The sequence below is a fragment of the Camelus ferus genome, chromosome 10 (assembly GCF_009834535.1).
Source record: "Camelus ferus isolate YT-003-E chromosome 10, BCGSAC_Cfer_1.0, whole genome shotgun sequence".
Taxonomy (NCBI): Eukaryota; Metazoa; Chordata; class Mammalia; order Artiodactyla; family Camelidae; genus Camelus; species Camelus ferus.
Window position 1 is genome coordinate 42,013,737 of NC_045705.1, and position 25,773 is coordinate 42,039,509.

Below are 25,773 nucleotides of genomic sequence, written 5' to 3' on the forward strand. Positions count from 1 at the left end.
TAAATTTTTATTTAATCTTTGATAACCAAACTAAGGTTTAAACTTATTTAAGTGTACTAATTTGAAGCTATAGGCATGGAATGACAATAGCAGATCCAAATAACCTTCAAAAAATTTCTGTCTGCACTCTTGATAACATTAAAATATTCTGAAAATGATATTTTTGGAGTATAATGTAGAGCTTGTAGCTCTTTTTGTGCCTTATCGATGCTTCTCTAGAGGTTGCTGGAAATGTAATAGTATTGAACGTTTTACCTTTTGGGGTTGGATGTACAGTTGGATACAGATTACAGTTGATATATTTTTGCTTTTCTTTTAAATTCACAGGCCACAGAAACACTATTTAGAATGGGTGTAGCAAGAGGAACCATCACAACGTTAAGAAATGGAGAAGTAAGATGAGAATTTTGATATAATTATTAGTTCTTAATTCATAGTATACCTTTTTTAAAACATACAATGTGATGAATTCTGTGATGCTTTATATAACAAATTCAGAAAAACCTGATGTACATAATATTGAGTGAATCTGACCTTCAAATCTATTTCAGTTTAGTCATATTGCAACCAAAATTTGGGTTGAAAATACATTGCTGAGCTTTTTAATCTTTGATTGCCAATTGTTTTTGCTCTTAAAAGAAAATGACATTTTATTTAATAATAATTTCTGCAAACATATATATATACACACATATGCATATATATATGTATTTAATGAAAATAACCCCGTACTTTTTACTTTCTTCCTATTTTATGTTCTGCAGATGTGATACTTCTATCTTAGGATAAAATAATTTGAAATGTTGACATTTATCACAGAAGGAAGGGTAGAGGGAGGGAGAGAGACGGAATTTAGTCTGCTCTTTCTTGTAGTTGAGGCTCAATTCCAGTAGAGTCTAAGTTTAAACTTTTCTAAATGCTCCTACCAATTCTTAGAAGAAAAAAATCTGCTACCTGAAATAAATTTTCGTTACAAAATTATTGATAGCCTAATTACCACTCTGCTTTTTCTTTATTCAGTCCCTCAGTAAGACATTCTTAAGTTGAGGCTGAGTGTAATGTCACATTGCCATATTCTTTTTTCTATTCTGCTAGCAAATACTGAAGGATAAAATATAGTGCTTTTTATTCTGGAATTAAGTTCTGTTTTATTTAATGTAATGCTTTTAATTCAGTAACCTAAACATTTAATTGTGGAAGTGAGTAAATATCTAAGGAGTTAACTGAAACTATTATTGTGTGATTATAAAATTTATCAGTCAATATCTGCTTGTTAGGTGAAAATATACAGTTATTTGGAAATTATATACTGTTTTAACTTCACTGTTTTACTATCATGAGACACAAGTAGAAAACATTGTACAAGTATATTCTTCACTGCATGGAGATGGGATAACACATTTGTGTTTTCACTAGAATCTGTGTCGTGCAGTACTAGCCACCGTACCAGTGGCTTTCCATAGGAATTTTCTACTACTTTTATGAAATTTTGTTGTGGATAAAAGAGCTCTCAAGTCTTTTAAACCATTGAAGATTTATATTTATCTTAATATTGCTGTTCAGCTTGTTTGGAAAACTGTTAAGAAATACAAAATTGCCTTAGGCAAGAGTTTTGAGTGGGTAATTGTGTTATTTCACGTTGGCCGAGAGCTCCCTTATGTTGGCATTGCAAAGACTCTGTGCACTTGTATCAGATCAGAAAAAGTGTCGTCTCAATAGCCCTTCCACTGTTTAGGAGGGCAGTGGAAATTACGTACTCTTAGTTGTTTAGTTGTATATTGGCAAATTACTTTGGTATTCATTTGTAATATATATTTTGTCTATGAAAAAGACTTAATTCATCTCTTTGTATTCTCAACAAACTGCAGTGTGTGGCGCCATTTTGAGAGAAGAAAATATTTCCATTAATAAAGTCAGATATATTTATCTGCCTAAAATGTATCAAAATGAATTTTAGATTTTAGTAATTACTATGAATTTTTTTCACGAGAGTGAGCAATGACCATTTGAACTTTATCTTCTGTTGTAAAAAACTGGAAATAAATGGTGCAAGACAATTTATAAGTAATCTTCTGAGCATATCAGCACATAGTGCATATACACATATTTTACTTAATGGAGAGGAAGCAGTTAAAGCAGCTGAGTTTTGATCCATTTCTCCCCCAATGACTAGGGATTGCAGCAGGTAACTGGCCTGGTTAACAGATACTAACGTTGGACAGAGTTTTTAAGCACTCCCTGAGCTTCAGTTTCTAAAATAAGATGTTAACAGTAAGATGCACATTTTTTTCCTTATATTTTAAGATCTCTGAAAATGGAATGTGTCTTCTAATCAGTGGCACCTCATAGTCACCATTTACTATTTTTCACATTTTAACACCTCAAATTAACTATATGATATTTTACAGTTGATAAATTATGATAGCATTTTGTCAATTAAAAAAACAGAGTGATATGCAGTATGTATTCAGTGAATGGTAGCTAGGATAGGCCACAAATTAGCTTTAATTATTTGACTTTGGGAAATAGAGAATTAAGACAAAACAAAACAAGAATATTGTTGAATATGTGCATTTGCAAGTGGCACAAATTTTTGGAGATGGTAGGCTAAGTGCTGTGAAAATAGCTGATACAGTGTGGTTCCTGCCTTTAGAGGAGCTTATATTCTGGTGGAGGAAATGGTGGCATCCTTACTTGGGAAGAAAATCTGAGAGAGGGTAGAAGTGCTTAGTTAAGGTTAGTTAAGGTTGAGCCTGGAAGTAACTAGAGTCCAGATTCTACTTAGAATGTGCTAATTTTTAGTATCTGGCCAATAATAATTAGTTTGGAAGTAGGAGATAAACTAAAAGATTAACAATTTAATGAACTATTTAAAACAGACACTGAAATCACCGTATTTATCATCTTAGAAAATTTATGATACGCTAAGGGAGAAGAAAGGTAAGGAGTTTACTTGTCCTGGGGCATTTGAAATATGGTTTTAGCCCATTATTGTGAAACCATCTGGTAAGCAGGGGTTCATAAGTGACGCCATGAAAGTGATATCAAGTAGGAGGAATAATAAAGACTGGTTATATCCAAATTACAGAAATATCAGTCTTTGAGTAAATTTGTTATCTGGATGCTTGATGACCCTGAACTGTGCTTGTCTATTGTCTGCTCTTCCTTGTGTTTCAGCTTCAAGCTTACATTTTGTTTACCTATTGGACATTTCTGCTTGGCTATTTTAAGAAATGTTGAGGCTAGAAAACATAATTTCTTGACGTTTATTTTGTAAGTTATAATTAATCATTGGAGGATTTAAGCAAAGGAGTGACCCATTATCTTTTAAAATTTTCATCACAACTCTGAGAGGGGAAATTATTATGCTCATTTTATAGATAAACTGAGTCTCAGAGAAGTTAAACATTTTTGCCTATTATCAAACATCTGTGGAAATGGGAGAAATGGGATTTGAACCGCACTCTGACTCCAAAGCCCATTCATTCCACTATACAATATAGTCTCCCTCAGTGTAATTCACTTACTTAGACTGGTTTCCTAATCACTCTTTTGTCTTACGGTTTGACAGTTGAAAAATAGCAAGTAGCTAAGACCTCTGAGATTATGTCATTAGCCATGCTTTAAAAAACAATGCATTCTAATTGTCACTGTTATCTTTTCATGTGTGTAGAGAAATATATGGCTTAAAATGAATAGAAAAAATATTGACCCTTAACAATTTTGTCACTGAAAATGCCTCAGTATGTTGATATGTTCTTTTATAGTCCTATATATGGGCTAGTTGATTAAATTACATAAGCAAAAAGCAGATAATTTTTTGTGGGTAGAGTTTTAAAAAATGTATTTCTTTGGGAAGGCTAACTTGTATAATTATCACTATCAAAAATAGTTAATTGAATGTGCTTGGGTCAAAAATTATACTTTAAAAATTTTTTCAAGAAAGGTATGATCCTTTTTTCAGGTTTCCAGATATTTATATATAGAGTGAAACAAGTACTTTGTTAAAAGATAAAGTTACTCTATAAAATTTATGTATTTTAAAAATTATGTACTGTTATTTTATATAACTTGAAACCTGAGTAAGCCAGAATTTGGTGTTTTTTTATTATCTTATTCTTAATTGAAAGTTTTAAGAGACCAAAGTTTAGCAACTCTTTACCATAGGAAGGTAGGATTTCAAACTCTAGGTCTTAATTAAAGCCTTTATCTTCTGTTTATCAGCTGCTGCTGTATGTCTAATGAATTACTGAAAGTATGAAATGAAGAAGCTCAATGACTTCCTGTAGCTAGTGAGTTGATTTGTCTATTCGTCTAAGTAGCTCTGTTAATTTTTAAAAATTCTAGTGAAATTCTAAAATACAAGCATATTTATCTTCATTTTTCCAAAAAGTTTAGTATTTCAAATCTATCTTTATGTTGGAGAGATTCATGAGTGGAAGGAGAAATAATCCTTGCCTGTTTGTTCATTCAGCAAGTTTTTATTGGGCACTTTCTAAATAAGTAATATAGCATATTTAGTGGTAGTGTGATGGCTGCAGTGAGGGTAGGAGCTCTTTGTGATGAATTTCTGTTTCTTCAGGTTTAGCACCTGCCTAGTACATAATATGGATTTCTGTATGTGTCTAATAACAAGGAATAGATTTATTTAGAAAGAACTTATGTGGCAAATATTATTTTGATTTAATCAACTCTGAGTTTAAGATAAATATAGTTATAGATATTTTTGTAGATCTATATTATATATAAATACTATGGCTATTTTATTTCAAAATCATGCAGTTTATAATACAATGATATATTTTTGACAAAATTTTTTCATGCACTAAGGAATATTTGAAGAGTATGAAATTACATATTTAATATTCACTCTTATTCACAAAGTTAATGAATTATTAGGATATTAAGATGCATTTCCAACATTGTTAAAATTATATTTAAAATTGTATTCTATTGAATATAATACTTAAACTAAGTATTTTATTTTTTTCAATGTGAATTCTTTATATAAGGAAACCTAGAAGTAAACTTTCATTTATATTTTTAAAATTGCATCTATTTTTTTCCTAATAAAATACAGTTTTTAAACTATGTCTCTTTTAATACCATCTCAGGAAATATGTATTTAATATGCAAAGTATTAGTATTTCAAATAGTGAATTCTCTGAGGCCTAGCGCCTGGTAGAATGCCAGTAACTAGTGGCTTGTGAAATTTGCAAATATTTATTGAGAACATCTTAAAGGCAGATGTGACACATGGCACTGGTATCAGATCTAGTGTCTCTCTCCTTCCCTTTCTTCTCTGAATATTAATTGAGTGCCAGGGGCTATGCTAGATGCTAGGTTTGAACTGTAAATAAAACCAATACGGTTTCAGCTCTCAGGAAGCTTTACAGTCCAGTGGCTAAGTCCCTAACCTTCCACTTAGGACCTTGCCACACAGTGACTTTTTCTTTAAATAGGGATAACAGCATCCACTTTGTGCATTGCTCTGTGAGAATTAAATTTATAAAGCAGCTGGCACAATAGCACAAAGTAACAAGCATATCAGAATTTAGTCTGTATTAAATAAGTCTTTTTTATTTAATTAAATATGATTAAGTATTTTGTATATTAGAGCGAGTATGTGGAGATCTCTGGACCGTGGTTATTTATAACAGTGTATGAACTAAGAGTTGATAATGAAAGACAGATATTTTGGGTCTGTAGCTATGTTAATAGCAGTGTTACTGGTAGTTTTAAATGATCATTTTCTCCCTATGGGACTCAAGGTATTTGGGTTGGCATATGTTACCAGTGCCCTCTGCTGTCTAGTGCCAATAGCTCATAATATACAGAATATGTTTAGTTACAGACTTTAAATGCACAACTCAGATTCTGTTGAACATGATTTTGTTTCTATACAGAGAATAAATATATAGCAGGGGGAAGTTCAGTGGTAGAAAAACTGACATATATAAATAGACATAAGAATCCTATTAGAAAAACAGAGTAGAGTCATTATGTACTGAAAACTTAGTTCTTCAGATAATGGCAAGACTTAGTTGGGCAAAAGTCCCATTGAGAATGACTAGACATTGACCTCCCAGAAATGCAGACTCAGGCTCAGTTGATCCTGTCAAGGAAAACTGGATTATCTCTCCTGTGGTAAGAACTCTGATTTATGTATTGTATTTTAACAGGAAGAAAATACTAAGATACTTTACACATGTCTATTGCCATTGAAATATAGTCTTTGTTAACTGGATTAGCTTCCTTCCACATCCCACAGCATCTAAGGAAAAGAAAATAAAAAAAGAATTCTGACCACCTTAGAAGGTTTCCAAATAACGTTTTCAAGTTTATTGTTTTTTTGTCCCCCCCCGGGAGTAATTTCCTAATTGTTAGCATATTGACAAGCCATACAAATACAGTTGGCCCTCAGTATCTATGGATTCCGCATCTGCAGATATGGAGGACCGGCTGTACGAGCCCATTTTATATAAGGAACTTGAGCATCTGAGGATTTTGGTATCCCTTAGGGTTCTGGAACCAGTCCTGCTTCAGAAACTCTAATTTATTAAATTGTAGCCTAGGAAACTTATGATATTTTCCCTTTCAAGCAGGTAGAATATAGCTTTAAAAAGTAAGCATATGGGGAAAATGGGTAACATCCTGAAAAGGAGAGAAGAAATACGTATGGAAAAGGATCTGGAGAGAAAGGTTAAGGCCTGGAGAGTATTTGTAATAAGCAAGGTATATACAGAGAAGTCTCAAACCTGTCTCTGATGAGGTGGGGAGAAATGGGTTTTGATTGCAGAACAGAAAGTTTGAGATGACTGTAGCCATTGGTCATTATTTCAAGATGACAGAACATTAAAAGAGGCTTCACAGAGATTGTGGGTTTGCTATCTTGCTCATTTTAAAAAAGTTATTTTTCTTAATAGCTGTCAGTATACAATAGCTATATACTGAACTGCCAGAGGCAGAAGACTGGTCTGAGTAATATCTTGATATTTTTCCTCCAGTTTTCTATTTCCATGAATTAAAAGAACATTTGATATTTTGGCAGGTGCTTAGGAAATTTAGAATTCATGCCAGAATTGCATTGTAAAACATTGAGCTTCAGAATTTGTATTTTATTCTTGCTGGAATATTTCGTCTTTGTCACTAAATCTACACTAAATGACTCATCATGTTTTATGCTGTGGCATTATTTCATACTCTTGGTGAACAAACAGTTTATTTCGAAAATTCTGGTGCAAAGAAGGCCAGGGGCCAAAGTGAGGCTTTAAAAATATCACATCACAATGTTTAAGCATGGTGGACTCGTCTATACCAACTCTATATGCACCTTTCTGTACTGAGATAATTATCTTTCAAATGCCCTTACTTTCCTCATAATAGTAACTCTGCGTTTGATTTAAATACAGAAATAAATGTGCCATAATTTTGTCCTTAAAACAAATAGTATCTGGACAATATCTGGCTAACTATGGAACACTTAGGTTTTATTTTTCAAAAATTGGAAGGGTTCTTAAGATAACATCAGTTTGTTTTGACCCTGATAGGGAGAGGTTTAGGCCAGGAAAGCAATTATTTCCACATGGGTAAAGGCCAGTCCCTACTACCTCCCCTCCAGCAACCGCCTACTGAACTTAAACTTGCCTACTTTGGTTATATAGCTAAATGTGATTGAATGCATTAGAAAATGCAGGCTCTTTTTTGAAATCTTTAGATATACAGAAAATGTTTCTTCATATAAAGCATACCAAAGGAGTTTGTGTGTAGTCTTGGGGTGAGTTCAGCAGAAAGTAACTTAAACTATGAATTTCCAAAGAAATTTAAATTTTTACACATACACGTGTCCAAATAGAAGTTTTATCATTTTGTTTGTATATCTTTTTTCTTTCTTTGTTGATTCTTGGTTGTGTTCTCTATAGATGAGTTTGCTCTCTAGAGACAGGTATTGTTTGTGGTGGTTCAGTAGGGATGTGGCAGATCAGAAAAGAGAGGATTTATGTTAAATGATGTGGTGAGTCTTTCTGGTGATGAGTCCTGATCCTAAAGCTATGAATCACCTCATTAGCATAGCAGACAGTCCTTTCACTCAGGAAATCCCAAGGATTTTTGAAGCTATGTACTGGCAAGTAGGAACAAATCCCAGATATATTCTTTATTATAGCACAATCTATAGATTTGCTTTTTCTGAAAATTTCATATACATGGAATTATGCAATGTACATTCTTCATGTCTGACTTCTTTCATTTAGCATGTTTTTGAAATTCATCCATATCAGTTTTCCTTTTCATGATTGAATAGTATTCCATTATATGGATACTATTTTGTTCATCTGTTAACCAGTTAATGAACATTTGGATTGTTTCCAGTTTTTGGTTATTATGAATAATATTTCTGTGAGCATTTACATACATTACATTTGTGTTGACATATGTTTTAATGTCTCTTGGGTTGATACCTAAGAGTGGAATTGCTGTGTCATTTGAGTAACTTTTTAAGAAAAGGTGGCTGTACCATTTTACATTCCCAGTGGCAATGGACAGGAGGTCCAGTGTGTCAGCATCTTTGCCAACATTTGGTATTATCAATCTTTTTGATAATAGCCATTCTTAGCCGTTCTAGAAATATGTGGCAATATCTCACTGTGGTTGTAATTGGCATTTCCCTAATGACTAATGATGTCGGGTATCTTTTCACTTGCTTATTAGTCTTTTGTGTATCTTTGATTAAATGTCTATTAAAATCTTTTGCCCAGTTTTTTATTGAGTTTGTTTCTCATTATTGAGTTGTAGGAGGTGATTTTTTAAAAAAAATTCTGGATACAAATCTCTCACTAAGTATATGATTTGACATTTTTTCCCCCTGTCTCTGGCCTATTTTCTGGGTAGTGCTCCTTTGATGAAGTTTAGTTTGTTCTCTTTTTTTTTGATATCATATCCAAGAAATCTTTCCTAACCTAGTCCAGGGTCATGACGATTTTCTCCTGTGTTTTCTTCTAGAAGTTTTACAATTTTTGGTTTTATGTTTAAATCTGTGATCCATTTTGAGGTGGTATTTGCATACTGTGTGAGGCAAAGTTTCATCTATTTATTTTGCATTTGGATATCCAATTGTCCCAGCAGCATTTGTTGAAAGAACTCTTCTTTGCCTTTTGAATTGCTTTGACACCTTTGTCACATATCCGTTGACTATAAATGTTAGTTTTATTTATCTGGAAATTTTGTGGTTCTGGTTCTGCTAAGATGGAGGGAGCACAGTCTGTCTTTCCTGCTGATTATGACTAAAAACTCCGAACTAAATACATAAAGCAACCATCTGAGAGCCCTAAAGAGTAAATAATCACAGGAGGTTTAGGGAAGGAGGTCAAAACTGGAAGTGTGACTGATAGCAGTGAGTTTCCTGTTCCCTCCCAGCCACCATCCTTTATCTCCCGGCTTGGACTCTAGGAAATTCCTTATTCTTGATCCCCACAATGGATCCAGATGGAAAAAGCTGTAAGAGAAACCCCCCTCTTCCTCTGTTTGTGGTCAGAGAACTGGAAAGGAGGGCTCCTGCATAGAGAAGACTGCTCAGGAAAGCCCCATTTTCTTTTTGTTTTGTATTTTGGTTCTTCTGGTGGGACTGCAGGCAGGCCCCAGTCATGAGGCTGTACTCCAGCAGTGGTGGCACTACTGGCAGTGGCACTGTGCAGCCATTTAAAACCTCGAAAGATAATCTTCCTCTATGACCAGAGAAACTGGAAAAAGGGGCTCCTGTAGCCCCTCCAAAGAGTGTGGAGAGAATACTTGTTACTTTTTGCTTCCTTTTTTTTTCTTGCCCCTTCACCCTTCAGGCAGATATAATTGCAGGAAATATGCAACCATATGGCGAACCAAAAAACCGAGTATAGGCAGAGGATGGAAAAATGGGACCTGGGAGACAGACTGTGGGGAGAATCATGGAGAGGCAGGAGGTGGAGAAAAACACAACTTCAATCTGTGTAATAAAGTCTGAAACTCAGCCCTGAGCTGAACATGGGTGGAACTTATTTGGGGAAGCATAATAAAGGCTTTGAGAACTGAACTATAGCATAGACCACTGCCGTTTGGTGGCACACATGGGGAGAAACTGAATAACACTGAAAATACTTGGGAAACTGAAAATGATATTGAAACCATAGCCCACAGATGGTGGGTTGGGACTTGTGGTTGGAACCTAACAGGGTTGACTGCCTACAACAAAAACAGAAACAAAAACAACAACAACACATCGCATCTGCAGAGGACCAAGAGTCTTTAACATGACTAAGAATGACATAATGCAAGTCTCTAGAATACAATCCAAAAGTATCTGACATATCAAGAACTAGAAAAATCATAACCATTTGTAGAGTAAACGTCAGTCAACAGCTACTAACTCTGTGATGACCTTGATGTTGGAATTATAATAAAAAGTTCTCAGAGCAGCTATTACAATCCTGTAAACACTTTTGAAATAAAAGGAGAGATTGAAGCTCTCCGCCAAGGAAAAGAAACACCCAAAAGAACCAAATTTAAATGGAAATAACCCAGATATTAATATTAAATGTCAACTAAAAACTCAGATGATTCAATAGCAGGATGGAGAAAATAGAAGAAAGGAAAGTGAAGTTGAAGAAAACTCAGTAGTAATTGTACAATTTGAATATGGAGAGAAAGACTGAAAAATGAACAGAGCTTAAGGACCTGAAGGATAATAGCAAAGGTCCAACATTTGTGTCATAAGTGTCCTAGAAGAGAAAACAGAGATTTGTGCAGAAAAAATACTTGAAGAAAGAATGGCTGACAACTTCCAAATTTGGTGAAGCACATACATTTACACATTCATAAAGCTCAGTGGACCCCTACAAGTCCAAATATTGTATGATTCCATTGATATGATATTCTGTGAAAGCCAAAACTACCGGGGATGAGAGAACAGATCAGTGGTTGTCAGAGACTGAAGGTAGAGGAGGGGTTGATTACAAAAGGACAAAACAAGGGACTGTTTTTGGTAATGGAACTGTTCTGTATCATGATACTGGGTGCACAATTCTGTGCATTTTTTCAAAACCCATCACAGTGTGAATTTTATTGTATGTAAATTAAAAGATGAAAAGGTAGTGGTTAAAACAGCAACAAAAAAAGTATATTGGAAGACAGTATCATTACTGTTGAAGATTAAAGAGCATGATTAAGGAGGCTAGTTCTGCAGGTTATTTTTTTCCTTTGGCTTCTTTCAGGATTTTTTTCCTTATGTTTGATTTTCTCTAGTTTGAACATGATATGCCTACATGTAGGTTTTTTGTTTGTTTGTTTGTTTTGGCATTTATCTTGTCTAGTTTTCTCTGAGCTTGCTGAATCTGTTGTTTGCTGTCTGACATTAATTTGGGGAAAGTCTCATTGTTGCAAATATTTCCTCTGTTCCTTTCTTTATCCTTCTGCTGTCCCCATTGCATGTATGCTACACCTTCTGTAGTTGTCCATAATCCTCGAATATTCTGTTCTGTTTTTTTCAGTCTTCTCTCTGCTTTTCAGTTTTGGAAGTTCCTATAGATATATCCTCTAGCTCAGAGATTCCATCCTCAGCCATGTCCTGCCTGCTAATAATCCTATCAAAGGCATTCTTCATTTCTGTTACAGTGGGGTTTATTTGTTTGTTTGTTATTATCTTTAGCATTTCTTTTTGGCTTTTTCTTAGGATTTTACCTCTCTGCTTACAATGCCCACCTGTTTTTGCATGCTGGCTCCTTTGTCTATTAGAGCCCTTAGCATATTAATCATAGTTGTTTTAAATTACTGTAATTCAAACATCTTTGCTATGTCTGGTTCAGATGCTTGCTTTGTCTCTTCAAACGGTGGGGTTTTTTTTTGTTTGTTTGTTTGTTTGTTTGCTTTTTAGTGAGACATGGTGTGCTGAGTAAAAGGAACCTTTATAAAGAGGATTTTAGTGATGTGGTGATGAGGTAGGAGGGGAAGGGAAGCAGTCTGCAGTCCAGATTTGGTCTCAGTCTTTTAGTGAGCCTTTGTCTCTGGACTGTTAACTTTGGAAGTGTTTCCCATTTGTTTTCAGCCCCCTCAGGTGGATCAGGATGGCTACAGTGGGCTGGAGTTGGGTCATTCTAGGCCAATTAGGCTCTGGTAATATCCCAGCAGGCTCTGCTCTGGTTAACTAGTTTCTCCTGAGGGCACACCTTGTTAAGAATGCGGTGCTCTGGCTTTTTTCAAAATGGTTCCTTTCCTTTCCCTCTGCTGGAAGCAAAAGAGGATTTTTCTCTGATATTTATTGCGAGAACTTAGTCAAGCTCCTGGAGGTAAAACTCACGAAAATGTGAGGGTCCCCTTATGACTGGTGCCCCTGGAGGTTTTAACTCTCAGAGGCATCCACACTGAGCCTCCTACAACTCAGTCAGTTACAGTTTAGGTTTTCCTGCTCCAGCACTGGTTCCTGTGGTTTCTACTGTGGATATTTGCTGAGGTAAGCTGTTTTTTTTTTTTAATTCGCTAGTCTCTTTCTTCAGTCTTGGGGGCAGTGGTTTGCCCTGTAATCTCACCTCTCTTATGGGTCCAAGATGACTTGCTGGTTTTTTGGTCTGTTCAGCTTTTTAATTGTTAGGTTGGGATGGCAGATTCCAAGTTGCTCACATGTGGAAGTGAAACTCTTAATTCTCCCAGATTCTTTTAAGAAAGTTGAATTCTTGTACTCAATATTTCTATATGATGTTGAAGTCTTCAATTCCTTTTCAACTAAGGTGCCAATTTTTATTTTAAAGAGGATTGGTAACGTGAAGTGTCTTTGAAATGGGAGCCTTAATATCCTTAATGAAGCCCAGGAAAGAAATTGAAAAGTATTTGCCAAAAATAAAAACTCAACATAATTTTGAATATGTAATGATATTTAACAGTATTAAAATGAAGACTGTTTATTTTTTCCATGCAAACTTTTAGTTTACATGTCAAAATGAAATATGTATGTCTTGTATTTCCTGTTAGTATTTACAGTGTACATTTTGTGACCTACATGCTGTTTCTTCTTCTTTTTTTTTTTAATTCTGTATTCAAATTCGGAGGAGGAAGATAAACCAAACTGCTTTCTTGTATGTGTGTTTAAGTTACGGTTTCGTGTTCATGTATTAAACCTGTGATACTGGGTAGAGGTTCTAATTGGTGAGGCTGAAAACCAGGTGAATTGGATGGAGGACTATAGACTCAAATTAGAATTCCCAGTTAGTGACCGTTTAGCTCCAGATCTTTTAGCTCTGACAGCTATCTTAAAGCATTGTTTATCCTGCACTTTAAAAATATTAATTCTGTCTTAAGCGCTGTCTTTAGCCTTAGTTTCCATGAGTTTTGTGAAGACTATTTTGGCAATTATATTTAGTATTTTTTCTCAACTAGTGCATTATATTTTCACCTAAACTGTAAGTAGAAGAAAACCTTTGAAAAGAAAGTCAAGTTATGTACTAGGTATGCAGTTTTTTTCTGTAGTTTTCTTAAACATGGTTTATTACTAAGGCACAAATACAAATTAACATTTTAAATAAATCAAACTTGGTAAGACCAGTTTCTCCCAAAGAATTACAGTAAAACCATATGAAGGTGTTTTCCTTTTCTGGTATTCCCTGGGCTATGCAACATTATGGGGAAGGAAACACCCAGACTTTGCAGCCTATGACAACCCCTTCTTGTCACCATCACTGCCAGAGAAAAAAGGAATCAAGTTGCGTGCTTACCTCACAGAACGCTAAAAAGCAGATGGAAATAGCTGGCTGTACCATGCCAAAAGAGAATGTACGATTCAAAAGCAAGTAAATATTTGTTGAAAACAGACTCTGTCCCCTTCCCCATTTCTTCCACTTCTCGTATTCAAATTCTACTTTTTCCTCACGTGAGACTCATTTCAGTTGTTACCTCCTCTGCGAAGCAAGCTTTGCTATCCCCAGCTGGAAGTCATTTTTCCTTTTTCTGCAGTATCACAGCAGAGTATTCCCACTCCCTAAAAGCCTTCAGTATTTCCGGCATTTACATTTGTTATTTAGTTACTTGCCCTCTGTCTCCTGCTAGATTTTAAGCTCTTTAAGGATGGTTTTGTGTGTGATTTTTCCCTTGCATTCTGGATGGCAGTTGGTACAGAATTCCAATTTGTGTTCAATGAATTGAGGAAGACAAATTGAGAGTAAATTAAGAGGAGAAAACTAAAAATGAAAGTCCTCTCTTGTATATATGTTTATTTAGGTTTCAGTTTCTTTTTCTTTTTAAATTGAAGTACTGTCAATTACAGTGTGTCAATTTCTGGTGTACAGCATCATGACCCAGTCATGCATATACATGCATATATTCATTTGCATGTTTAGGTTTCAGTTTCTTGTTCACTGCTTGGATTTGTGATGTTAGATGGAAGGCCATTTAATATAGTCTGTAATAATCACATATGCCTATTTTGATGTAATGATTAAAATGATAATACCATAACCCACATGCTGTGAACTGTAGGTGATGAGAAATATTGTCTGTGGGCAGGAATTTGAATCTCCTTAAGTTCCCAACGCCTAGGGCTATGACATATGTAATTTCTATTTGCTATTCTATTTTTGCTGGGTTTTTTTCAAATTATTAAAACAACTGATTTGAATGTTAATATAATGGGAATGTCTGAAGGTACTTTGTACCAGTTACTACTTTGATTATTTTACTCAGTGAAGATTAGATTTGCTTTAGGAAATATATTTTCTTTAGAAGATTGTATTTTTAGACTGTGTTCTAGACAGAGGGAACGTAATGATAAATGGCATAGTGCCTCTCACAGATCTCGCTTTTTGAAGTATTGATTCATTTGGGTTAAAAATTTTTTTTCTCTTGAATTCTTATTAAATATTATAAACGTCATTTTTTTTGGTTAGTTTACTTTCATACAGAATGTAAGTAAAATTAATATTTGGTTCCACTATGGTATTTGTTGGAAATTTTCTCTTTGACATGCACATGATATGCTAGAGTTTAATTACTTTTAATTCTGATAGAACATTGTTCTATAGAGTTGAGGTTAAGAAAGGGCAAGGAAGAAAAGCTATTGCTTGAAGCTAAAATCTCTATTGTATCTGAATTGTAGGCTGTCTGAATGACTGATGTTTCTTTTCAACTGGCACGATTCAGTCATTAAAATTTGTTTCCTGTATAGTCTATAATAAAGTTAAAGGCAAGTAAAATTTAGCTCTTAATGTTTTTAATTCCAGAGCACTTTTTTAAAAAAGGGCATTACAGTTAAATCATCTAATGTCTTTCTGAACTCTGGAATTTCTTTGAATTCTGCCTGCCAGACCCAGTCAAGTTCTGACTTTCTTTGCAGACCCTTCACTCCAGAACAGTAGTGTTCAAATAGTCCCTCACTTTCTCACTGCTTTTGCCCAAGAATCAGCCTCTGATCCTCTCTGCTCAAAGTAATAGACTATGCCTTTAAATGTTGCTCTTTGAAAAATGCACAGTGAGAAGTTAATCTGTAATTTTGCCTGACAGAATCAGTTTTAGGTAAGAATTTCATAGAAGTGTCTGGTTACTTTAGGTCTTTAAAAACAGTAGTGATAAAGAGTGATTTTTAGAAAATTATTGCTTAGTCCATGTAGTAAATGAAGGAGTTTCTAATGCTAAGTATGTTTGAGAAACTGTGCACATGACAGATTGTGTTATAGTTAAACATATTTCTTAGCACTAGTTAGATGCTCTTTTTTTACCTTTAAATATTCTTGTATTACATAAGGGGCTTTTACCTATAATGAAGTTATCATCTTTATTCTGTATGTGTTGCCTTCTATCCTGACTGAATGTCTATAGCTTCTAGCCAAATGTCTGGAATGTGGCATATGTTTAATAAAAGGTGGTTGTTAAACACTCTCATGAAGAAACATTGATTTGTAAGATTTTAAAATGCCCAAGAGAAAAGTATTAATAGATATTCGTTTACCTCTCTTTAATGAAAACTCAGTGGCAAACATCCTCTTTGTTAAATAAAAAATTTAGGGTGCCGTTTATTACAATACAAAAGGATTTTTCTGACAATTTCTTTTTACTATGGAAAATTTCAAATTTACATAAAAAGTAGTCATCTTCCAGCTTTAATAAATTAACAGTGGTTGCCAATATCTTTCACCCATGCCCCCACCCACTTTCCTATTTTCTCACCTCAATAATTTTCAGGCAAATTTCAGACATTGTATCATTCAGTATGTAAATACTTCAATGTATATCACTAAAAGATATAGACTCTCTTTTTAAAATATAAACACGATGTCATTTATCACACTTGAGTTTTTTTCTTATTCATATATTTATATGAACATATATTTAATATATGTTAAATATAAACATATATTTAATCAGTGTTCATATCTCCGAGTCATCTTTGTCTTACTATTAAAGTAAAAATGCAAGTAACATTTCAATTGGTTAATAAATCTTAAATTTATTTTCATTGGCTGGCTCTCCTTCCATCCACCTCTCTCTGGTTCCCTAGAAACTGCTCCAAAAATGAGTAATGAGGTTTCAAAAATTATTATTATAAAGTCATAGATGTAAACATATTTTATGTGTTTGAACCTGCTGTAGTTATCCTTCTTGATGGTTAGATTGCCCCTTCTTTGGCCAGTAGAAGCCTTTATGAGTTGGATCTTGAATCCTTTTGATATAACCCTAGTAGTGTTCTGATAAAATGATCATCTTGTACATTTGCTGGCCCCAGCTGGAATCAGCCACTTCTCTAAGGAACTATGACAGTTTTGACTGTATAGGATATTTGAAATTTGTCCACTATTGAAGTCAGTAGTCTGGGATTTAGTTTTTTTCCCCCCTTGGAATCTCTGTTACTTAGAAATAAAATTCATTTTTAAAGATGATTAAGTTTTTTCAATGTTAAGATTTGAATGATTAGCCTTACAATATTCATGTAGCTTTATGCATATAAACATTTCCATTTTGTAAGTAGGAAAACAAAGATTTATAAAGTTATGATTTTGTTTTGTTTGTGAAGCATTGTGAAACTCAGTAATTTCAGTCACTAAGTTTATGGTCCAATGTTTTTCACTCAGTGATATGTCACTTTTAGATTTAAAATTGATGTAGGAGTAAATAGAAAATTATTTTATGAAACAAGAGAGGGAAAAAGTTAAGCATTAAAAAAAAACCAGTGTTTAAAGATGACGTATTGGAAAATGTGGTTATTATTGTGTGGTTAGTATCATGGATACTTTTTTTTTTTTCATGGTTTATAATTAAATGAGTCCTAGCCAAAATAATAGTTTGACCAAGTGCTTATATGATTAGTTAGGAATATTTTATTCTTTTGGGTTCTCAGACTTCTGACTTTGAGATTTTAGATGTTTAGAAATGTCAGTGCTTGGTTTGTGGTCTCAAAGGGAGATATGTCAAACCAAGCAAGAGTTCATTAATAAAACTCTTGTAATTTATTTCCCACAGAGATTTAGCTTGAATTTATATGTCAGAGTTTACATAGAAGTACTTCACAGAAAGTCTCTGAGGGAAAGATAGTACGTTAGAGGGACCAGGCAGGGAAAGCATGTGTATACCCAGTTGAGTGGGGTACCTAAGGCCAGATTCTGATTAATGTGTTCACGTGAAATGAAAACAGGGAATGGAGAAATAGTTACTGTCTGCCATAAAGTATTGTGGTTGGGTTGGAACTGCCAAATCTAAGAGATCCTGTTGAACTCGATGTAACCCTCCCTTGGGCTTTGAGGACCTTTCATATCTTGACCTTAACTGCCATGGATCCTCAAACGACCCTCTTTTTTGAGCCCAGGCAGAATGTGGTCTGTTATAATGACTGTGGTACCGTGACCTGAAACTTGCTATGTGTATGTGTGTTTCTGTGTGCATTTGATTTGACTTATGCTTATAGTACTTTGTTGAGAATCTTTTGATGGTATTTTTCAACTTTAGATTTCAAAGATTGGAGCATTTTTCAACCAAACTTTAAAACCAAAGAAAATGTCTAGCCTAATGCTGTTTCAACAGCTTCTTATTGTTTGTGGTGAAATAAACAAAGTCAGATTCCTTTACCATTCATTCATCTAGCACAAAATGTTATTTATGGCTGGCTAGAGGCTGCTGGTCAGTCTTCAGAAGTTACTCCTTCTTAGGTTGTGTTATACTTTGAGACTCAGTTAACATCTCTATCTGACTTTGTTTAGGAAGAGCGCTTTGGACATACGTTACAGGATATTTTGCTAAATAATGTTGTTTATTCAGAATTTCCAGCTACAAGTTCAGAGTTGAACAATGAGGGAGGGCATCGTCATAGACTTCTCTTTGTTGTGATGATGAAATTTGGTGGATAACTACATGGTGTCAGGATGCCTGTTTCCTTAGAGTTCGGAAAGGGAGGCAGTGCAGTTTGCACAGTCATCTTTTTGTTCCTTCCCTACCCCGAATCTCATACGGAGGCTTTTATGGGGGAAAAAAAAAAAAAAGAAAGGAACTCATGGAATTTTTCTAGGTTAATTGAGTTGAACTGATTTGAAGTAAAATCTGAAAAAAATAAGTTATAGCCTAGCATTCTGCAGCTTTGTTTTTTAATCACTCTCTGCTTCTCCTTACCCTGTCTTTTAATGTTTCCACTGGATTTTTAAAAAATGATAAAAGTAATATATGCTATTTGACACTTTCAGGGCACACAGAAATGTATAAAAGAAAAAATGTTCCCTCTTTTTCATTCTCACCCTCTGGATTAACCACTGTTAACTGCCTGATGTTGTATCCTTCTTGATTGTATCGTATACGTCTGCATGAACATGAGAGAAGACTGTGTACGTTCTGTAGCTATTTGAATAATAAAATGGGATCATACACACTCTGCATATCACCTTTTTCACATAAAAGTGGATCATGAATATACTTCCAATTGGCACATATGCCAATCCAGCTTATTCTTTATAACTTTCGTGTAATTACTGTGTAGTACAGATTCACCATCATTTATTTACTCATTCTCTTATTGTTGAGCAGTTGGTTTGTTTTCAGTATTTTATTTCTCTGATGTTAAAATGAGCATCCTTGACTACATACTCTTAGGCACTTTTGTTTGTTCTTATGTTGGATAGATTTCTGGAGGAAGAATTTGCTGGGTCAAAGGTTTAGGACTAGTTTACACCCACCCCAGCACGCATTAGAGGAGTGTTCTTTTTCTCACACCTTTGCCAACCCTGTCACTTAATTGTTGGCCTTCTTTAAAAATGTCACTATTTTCACCCTTCTCTTTAAATTCAGACTGTTTCTTAGGTTTCCTGAATTAAATTCTTCTCATTTGCGACCTTTATTGACAGCTTACCGAGAATACAGGCTCTGGTCAGAGACTTCAGGAAAGAAAAGAGAAAGGGTAACAATCGTACTTTCTTGGCATCTTGAAAATCTTCTCTTGGTGCCTCCTTAGTATTTATTTTTACTGTTCAGATGTGAAACCAGCTTGTTCTGTTCATGTTGGAGGACCCATATCACTCTTGGTAACATTTATATTTTTATAATTTATACCAAGTTTGAGGCTTTAAGAAGATGAGTGGTAAGAAATGAGGTAATATGTTAGCACTTCTCCTAAACTCATAGGTTGGTGAAACTTAAGAGATTCTTTTTTTTCTTTTCTTTTTAAAATCTCTAGTCTTAATTGATTTTTTTAAACTAGGGAATAGTAAACTGTTCAGGGCAGGATTGTGTCTTCTACTTCCGTGTTTTGCTCCACAGAATCTTGATACTCCTTATTCAGGATTTACTGAGTTAGGCTGACTTGCAGTCCATTATTAGACCCTGGATACTAACTTACCTGTCCTGTGAATTCATGGAGGGAATGTCTGTATTGAAGAAGTTTCAAATTTCCGTATTTGAAGACATGAAGTCTTAATGGTATTTTTTTCCAAACGTGGTCAGCTGTCTCTTGCCTGGGGAGGTAAATGATTCATTTTGTGAAATATTTTTATGGCCAGTTTTGAGGCTTGGTTAACTGCAACCCTCCGCTATTCCCCATCTTTAAGATATTTTTCTTCAATATTATTTTCTGATGCCTCCTGTAGTGTGCCCAGGGAATTCAAACTAATCTTATGACCATCCTATGAAGGCTATATTATGAACATAAATTTTCTACAGAAGCTACTACAACATAAAAAATTCTAATGTACATGTAAACTCTGTATTTAAAAGTATACACACATGTATTTTATATGCCTTCTTGCTTAAGTTTTAACTTTTTAATATACATTTTCCCCTGTATATTCTATTCTATGCTAATCAGTTTTCCTTGATTTTGTATTGCCTCTAAATTTTTTCTGTATATTATCTTAGCTTCATAAGTTCTCAGAGGTCAGAAACTAGGTCATTCTTTGAATTATATAAAATTTTATGCTTTCCCAATGCAAAGTATTCTTTCTATGATTACATAAAGTAGAAAAAAAAATTTTTTTTAAAGCCTTATTAGATGGTGGTGTGCCTTTTAAAGCCTTAACCTAGTCCCACGCACGGGTTATTACCTATCCTCTATCAGCTGTACTCATGGCCTTTCTCATGCTTCCCTTCTAGGAATCCCAGGCATTCCCAGCCACATAGTAATCATTATAAACATGTGAAGAGTTTGGATAGCAATGGGGATGGTAGATAGAATATCTCAGTGAGCAGCATCACTCTGATAATGTTCGTTTGACAAAAATATTTATGGGACTGGGAAGTATGCATTCTGAAGCTGCTATTAAAATAGGATTAAAAAACCATTTTGAAAGGCCAAAAATAAAGCAGCTTTTCCAGATTTTCTTTTTAATTCAATCATGTGGAACAAGGAGCTGCTATTTTATTTTATTTTATTTTTTTTAACATTTTTTGATTTATAATCATTTTACAATGTTGTGTCAAATTCCAGTGTTCAGCACAATTTTTCAGTTATTCATGGACATATACACACTCATTGTCACATTTTTTTCTCTGTGAGTTATCATAACATTTTGTGTATATTTCCCTGTGCTATACAGTGTAGTCTATTCTACAATTTTGAAATCCCAGTCTATCCCTTCCCACCCTCCACCCCCCTGGTAACCACAAGTCTGTATTCTCTGTATTCTCTGGAGCTGCTATTTTAATCCTTCTGCATCTACTGATTCCTAAGAGAGCTGTATGGTAAAAATCTCATGGACTTTGTTTTATAACCTTGTCAGATAGGACCAAAATGATTTACCCCTCAAATTGTTTCTTGCTTGTTTACAGATATTCTCCAGACTTCAAACCCCTTCCAACTCCTGATAAACATAATCACCATCTTTGAGAAATAGTGTTACTGCCTAATTCCAGTTTACCTTTGCTGTCTTTGAGGATGTATAGATAATGCCATGGAAAATAGAAAAACATCTGGTTAGAAGAGAAGTAGTGGCGAAAGTGGTATTGGGTGAGAGAGGGTGGGGTGGGGTGGGGGAAGTGTGTATTTTGAACAGGAATCAAGCAAACTTTCTCTTACGTTTTTTCCTATTTGGTGGTGTTTTAGTAATTGGAAGACTTGAAACTGACTCTTAGTCACACCCTGACACTTAGAAATCTTTTGGAATTTCAAAGATTAAAAAAAAAAAAGATACCCTTACCTTTGAATGTTCTGAGAAAAAGCAAGGAAGAAGCCACAGTGTCTCTTCATAAGCCACCTATCATCCCTGCTGCCACAGTCTCCTTGTTAGAAGTGAGTCACTAAATACAGCCAACGCTTAGGAGGGGAATTAGGCTCTGCCTTTGGAAGGGAGGCTCATATAGACTTTGTGCAATGTATTTTAAAACCACTACAGTCATGATATATGATTTGAAAAAAAATTGCTGTGAGAGTCTATTTGTGCTTTTTGCAGCAGTGTTAATAAGTGAGATGTGCTGTGATTTGTTTGGAAGTTGTTTTTAGGTTTTGTAGGCAGTGTTATAGTCACTTTACAGAAGTAACTTGGAAGATTTTCTTATGTTTTTGAAATAGTTTCAAGTATCATTGGGTGTTTACAGTTTTTAAAGGTACACTAGAATTCTCCTGAGAAGCCATCCTGGCCTGGGGCTTTTTTTGTTGAGAGCTGTCTAACTACTTTTTCTATTCCTTTCATAATATTTGATTTATTTAGACTTTCTGTCTCTATAAAAACCACCTTTGATACCAATTTCAATATTCTTTAAGATAAATTTTGAAAGCAGATTTATACTCAGAAGAACATATCTTTTTTTTGTACTAGAAGCCAATGATAATATAAATGAAATTATACACTTACATATTTTATATATAAAGCAAGCATCAGAAATGTATCATTTTTTGAAAAAAGAAGTGTCTTTCTTAACACATACTTGTTTTTTAACCTGTAGATGAAGGCATTCCTGATTAGGTGAATATAAGAGTGAATATGAGTTTTCAAAAAACCACATATACATTTTTTTTGTGGTGTGTGTGCTATTTGAAGACATCAGTCATCATATTACTTATAAATGACAGAGAGATGTTTTATTCCATGTAATTTGATACAGTGACTTGAATTTGAATTTATGATCTATTCTCACTGAAGCTCTCTTGAGTTTATTCTTTATAAAATCAGCCCACATATTGGTAAGAATGTGATTATATGTGTGAATAATACATGTGATACTGTTTTTAATATTTTAGTTGTCAGGTTTTTATACTTTGTTTATTCATAAAAAGGAATGAAAAAGACAAAATGTTATAGTCCATTGCTAAGTTAGGATTGGATGATTTATAGCACAGGAGATAACATGGCAGCTATTCTTGAGAAGCTTGTGTTTTGTAGGTTCTAAACTAGCATAGTAGTAGTAAGATCTGATTTGAGAAGGAAGCATTTAGGAGGTGTCTGAAAATTGTAAGAGAAATTTATGAAATCATTTTGTCTATAGTTTTTCTCAGATTAAGATATGGATCATTAAATAGTTTAGACTCAATTTTTATTCACCTGCCTTATAATTTATATAGTTTTTTAGATTATTTTAATTTTATTTTCCCATTTATTTTCCCATAGAGCTAAATATTAATGAGATTCTAGATACAAAATTATATTAGTTTGGTACTAAGAATTGGAAATGAACCCTTTCTTTGCGGGGTAGGGGAGCAGTGTGGAAATAACTATTAGTTAATTGCTACTGCGTACCCAGGGAGTAAATGGTAAGCTTTTAATTCTGTGGTTATGACATTGAGTGAATTTTCTTCTCATTGTGTAATCAGAAAAAGAATTAACTCAGTTTTCTCTTATTTTTCTTTAGTTGCTTCACTTTCATATCTTAGGTGTTGACTAATGAGGAGAATTAAACATTATACTTGTTTCAAATTTTTACTAGGACTAGGTCATGCTAGGATATAGCAGATATCCAATAAGTTTCTGTTCAATTCATATGTATTGAAGCATTGCTGTGGAAAATAAAATATTTTTGTGGTAAGATGTAGTCTTGCTAATTTTGTTTTTTTCACTTACTGGCAGGGAAGGTTAGTGAAGTAATGCACAAATTATGATATTCATGCTTATTCTTTAAAATCTTTATAAAGTGTCTGTTTTGAATCAGCTAAACACATTTAAAAGAACTGTGAATTTTAAAACGTTTAATGAGTTTTACTTCTGTTGTATTTAATGAAAAAGGAACCCTTTTTGGCTCTACACAAAAGGCAGCATATTTTTCTGCTCAAGTTTAAAACAAAAAAGATGTAGCTCTTCATTGAGTGAGATGCTGACAAGGCTACCGTTTCTTGTACGTACTCTTCAAATCAACAAAATACTGCCATAAGACAACTAGCAGCTGTGGTTGGACTTAGAAAGTACTGTCTACCAGGCTAAAGCCTGCAGTATCCTAGTGCAGCTAACTGTGCACCAGTCTGCAGATTTAAAAAAAAGAATCAAATCTTTCAGTGGACAAAGACTTCACAATTTTTCTCCTATTATAGCGTTTCAAGTCTTCTTTGGAACTGTTTACTTTATGTTTTAGTTTCCTTTACATTTTGTAGTACTACTGTTTTTTGTTTTTTCAGTTGAAGTGTAGTTGGTTTACAATTTTGTGTTCCTGGTGTACAGCAAAGTGATTCCGTTTTATATATGTGTGTGTATATGTATAGACAGAAAAGAATCTGAAAAAGAATATCTGTTATAGGTTATTACAAGATACTGAACTATATTCAATATTTTGTAGTTCTACTTTCTTAAGGAATAGTAATACCAATAATAAATAGCAATACCAATACTGGTAATAATACCAGTATGTTTATGTATAGTAGAAGATTTGACTATCATAAACTACACAAATTAAAGCAACCATAAAACTAGTTAAAATGACTGCCTCGTATTCATAATCTACTACATTGAGCAAGGTTCCAGTTGTCCACATCCTCTGTCAGCCCTCCAGTATTCTCTTTGAAGTCACTGGTTGCTGTAAGTATGGAAGTAAAGAGAGAAAGGCAAACCTAACCCACTGTACTTGGAGCTCTCCTTGAAGTCGATGACAGTTAGCTGTGAGCAGATGTGTCCCTCTTTCAGCCTTGAAGGATCTAGAGTACATAACAAGTCACATGTGGTGTGGTTTGTGTTTTCTTTAAAGAAAATTATTAGGTATTTTGCTTACTTCCTGATGCTTTGTCATAATTTTAGCTTTTATATAACAAATAGGTGAATTCCATCTTCTTACTAAAGTGATGCATGCATATGAATATTGGGTTCTGTTTTTCTACCCTTTAAAGCCATATAAGTATTATACCGTTTACTTTTTAAAAATGAAGTATGCCTTTTTACTAAGTTTTAGTTGTGTTATTTGAAGGAAGTTTATTAAAATCTGATTTTTTTTTAAACTTAGAATATTTTACCGTAGAAACATGTGTATTCTTTACAAGATAACAAATGCAAATCCAGCTAGCCACATTTAGGCCATTTATTTACTGTGAAATGTCTTCCTTTCTTTCCTCCTTCTCCACTGTCTTCCTTCTCTCCTCTTGCTTGAATATGATGCTGCCAAGAATGATAAATTTCAGTTCAGTTTGATTGACAAGTCATTTCCTCACTGCATACAAGTGAGAATTACTTTGCATGGCTATTACTTTCAGCCTGCAGTTCCTGGGGCTCTGCCTCCTATTGTTGATGTACCATACTAATAACAATGAGTAAAATTTGAGACATTTAAAAAGTAGGCCATTTGCTTAATATTATTATGGTAGCATTTTTAAATTATTTTCAGTATCTGGGCAAGATTGTTTTACAGCAGTTATAAACTTTTATGGAATGATGCCACTCTGGTGGCTAGAATATTAAAGAAAACTAACCAGTTTTTAAAATCTCCCTTCATAATTTTAGTTGGGAAAATAAAAATCGTGTAACGATAATATTTGTGACAGTTTTGTTGGGAAATATTTTGGGATTTTGCACTAAAAAGTGATCTGTAACTTATATCAACCTTTGCAGTGGTGAAATATTCAAAAATTAAGTTAAATATTTGATTGAAGAATGCAGGTATGTTCATATTATAACTTTCAGTATACTTAAAATCAAAATGATGTTTGTTAAAGTTACATTAGCTATCATTTAATAGACTTTTTTTCCCCCGCTATAGTTAACTTAGTTAATTAGTCACAAATGCTGGGGAAATAAAATTTTAAAAAGAATGGTAAAAGCACTTAAATCCACTATATGTTTGGTTATTTGGGGATATGCCAGTCTTTCTAGCCAAAAAGTTGTCGTAATTTGACTCTATCAGATTTAGATGCCTGGCTAATAGAATGTTTTCTTTTTCTTTTGTGCACAG

The 25,773-nt window shown here is 34.0% G+C and overlaps 1 protein-coding gene across 17 annotated transcripts in view; it reads left to right on the top strand.

The window, feature by feature from the left end:
• The window catches only part of TMEM135 (transmembrane protein 135), a 271,951-nt gene that overhangs the window by 143,143 nt on the left and 103,035 nt on the right, over positions 1-25,773 (top strand). For 16 of the 17 annotated variants that reach the window (XM_032488841.1, XM_032488840.1, XM_032488843.1 and 13 more), the window contains one exon: positions 328-393. The exons of the other annotated variant lie outside the window; for it this stretch is intronic. In XM_032488841.1, coding sequence (XP_032344732.1) covers positions 328-393 — 66 coding nt within the window. The remainder of the gene's footprint in view (positions 1-327; positions 394-25,773) is intronic. 17 annotated transcript variants of the gene reach the window in all.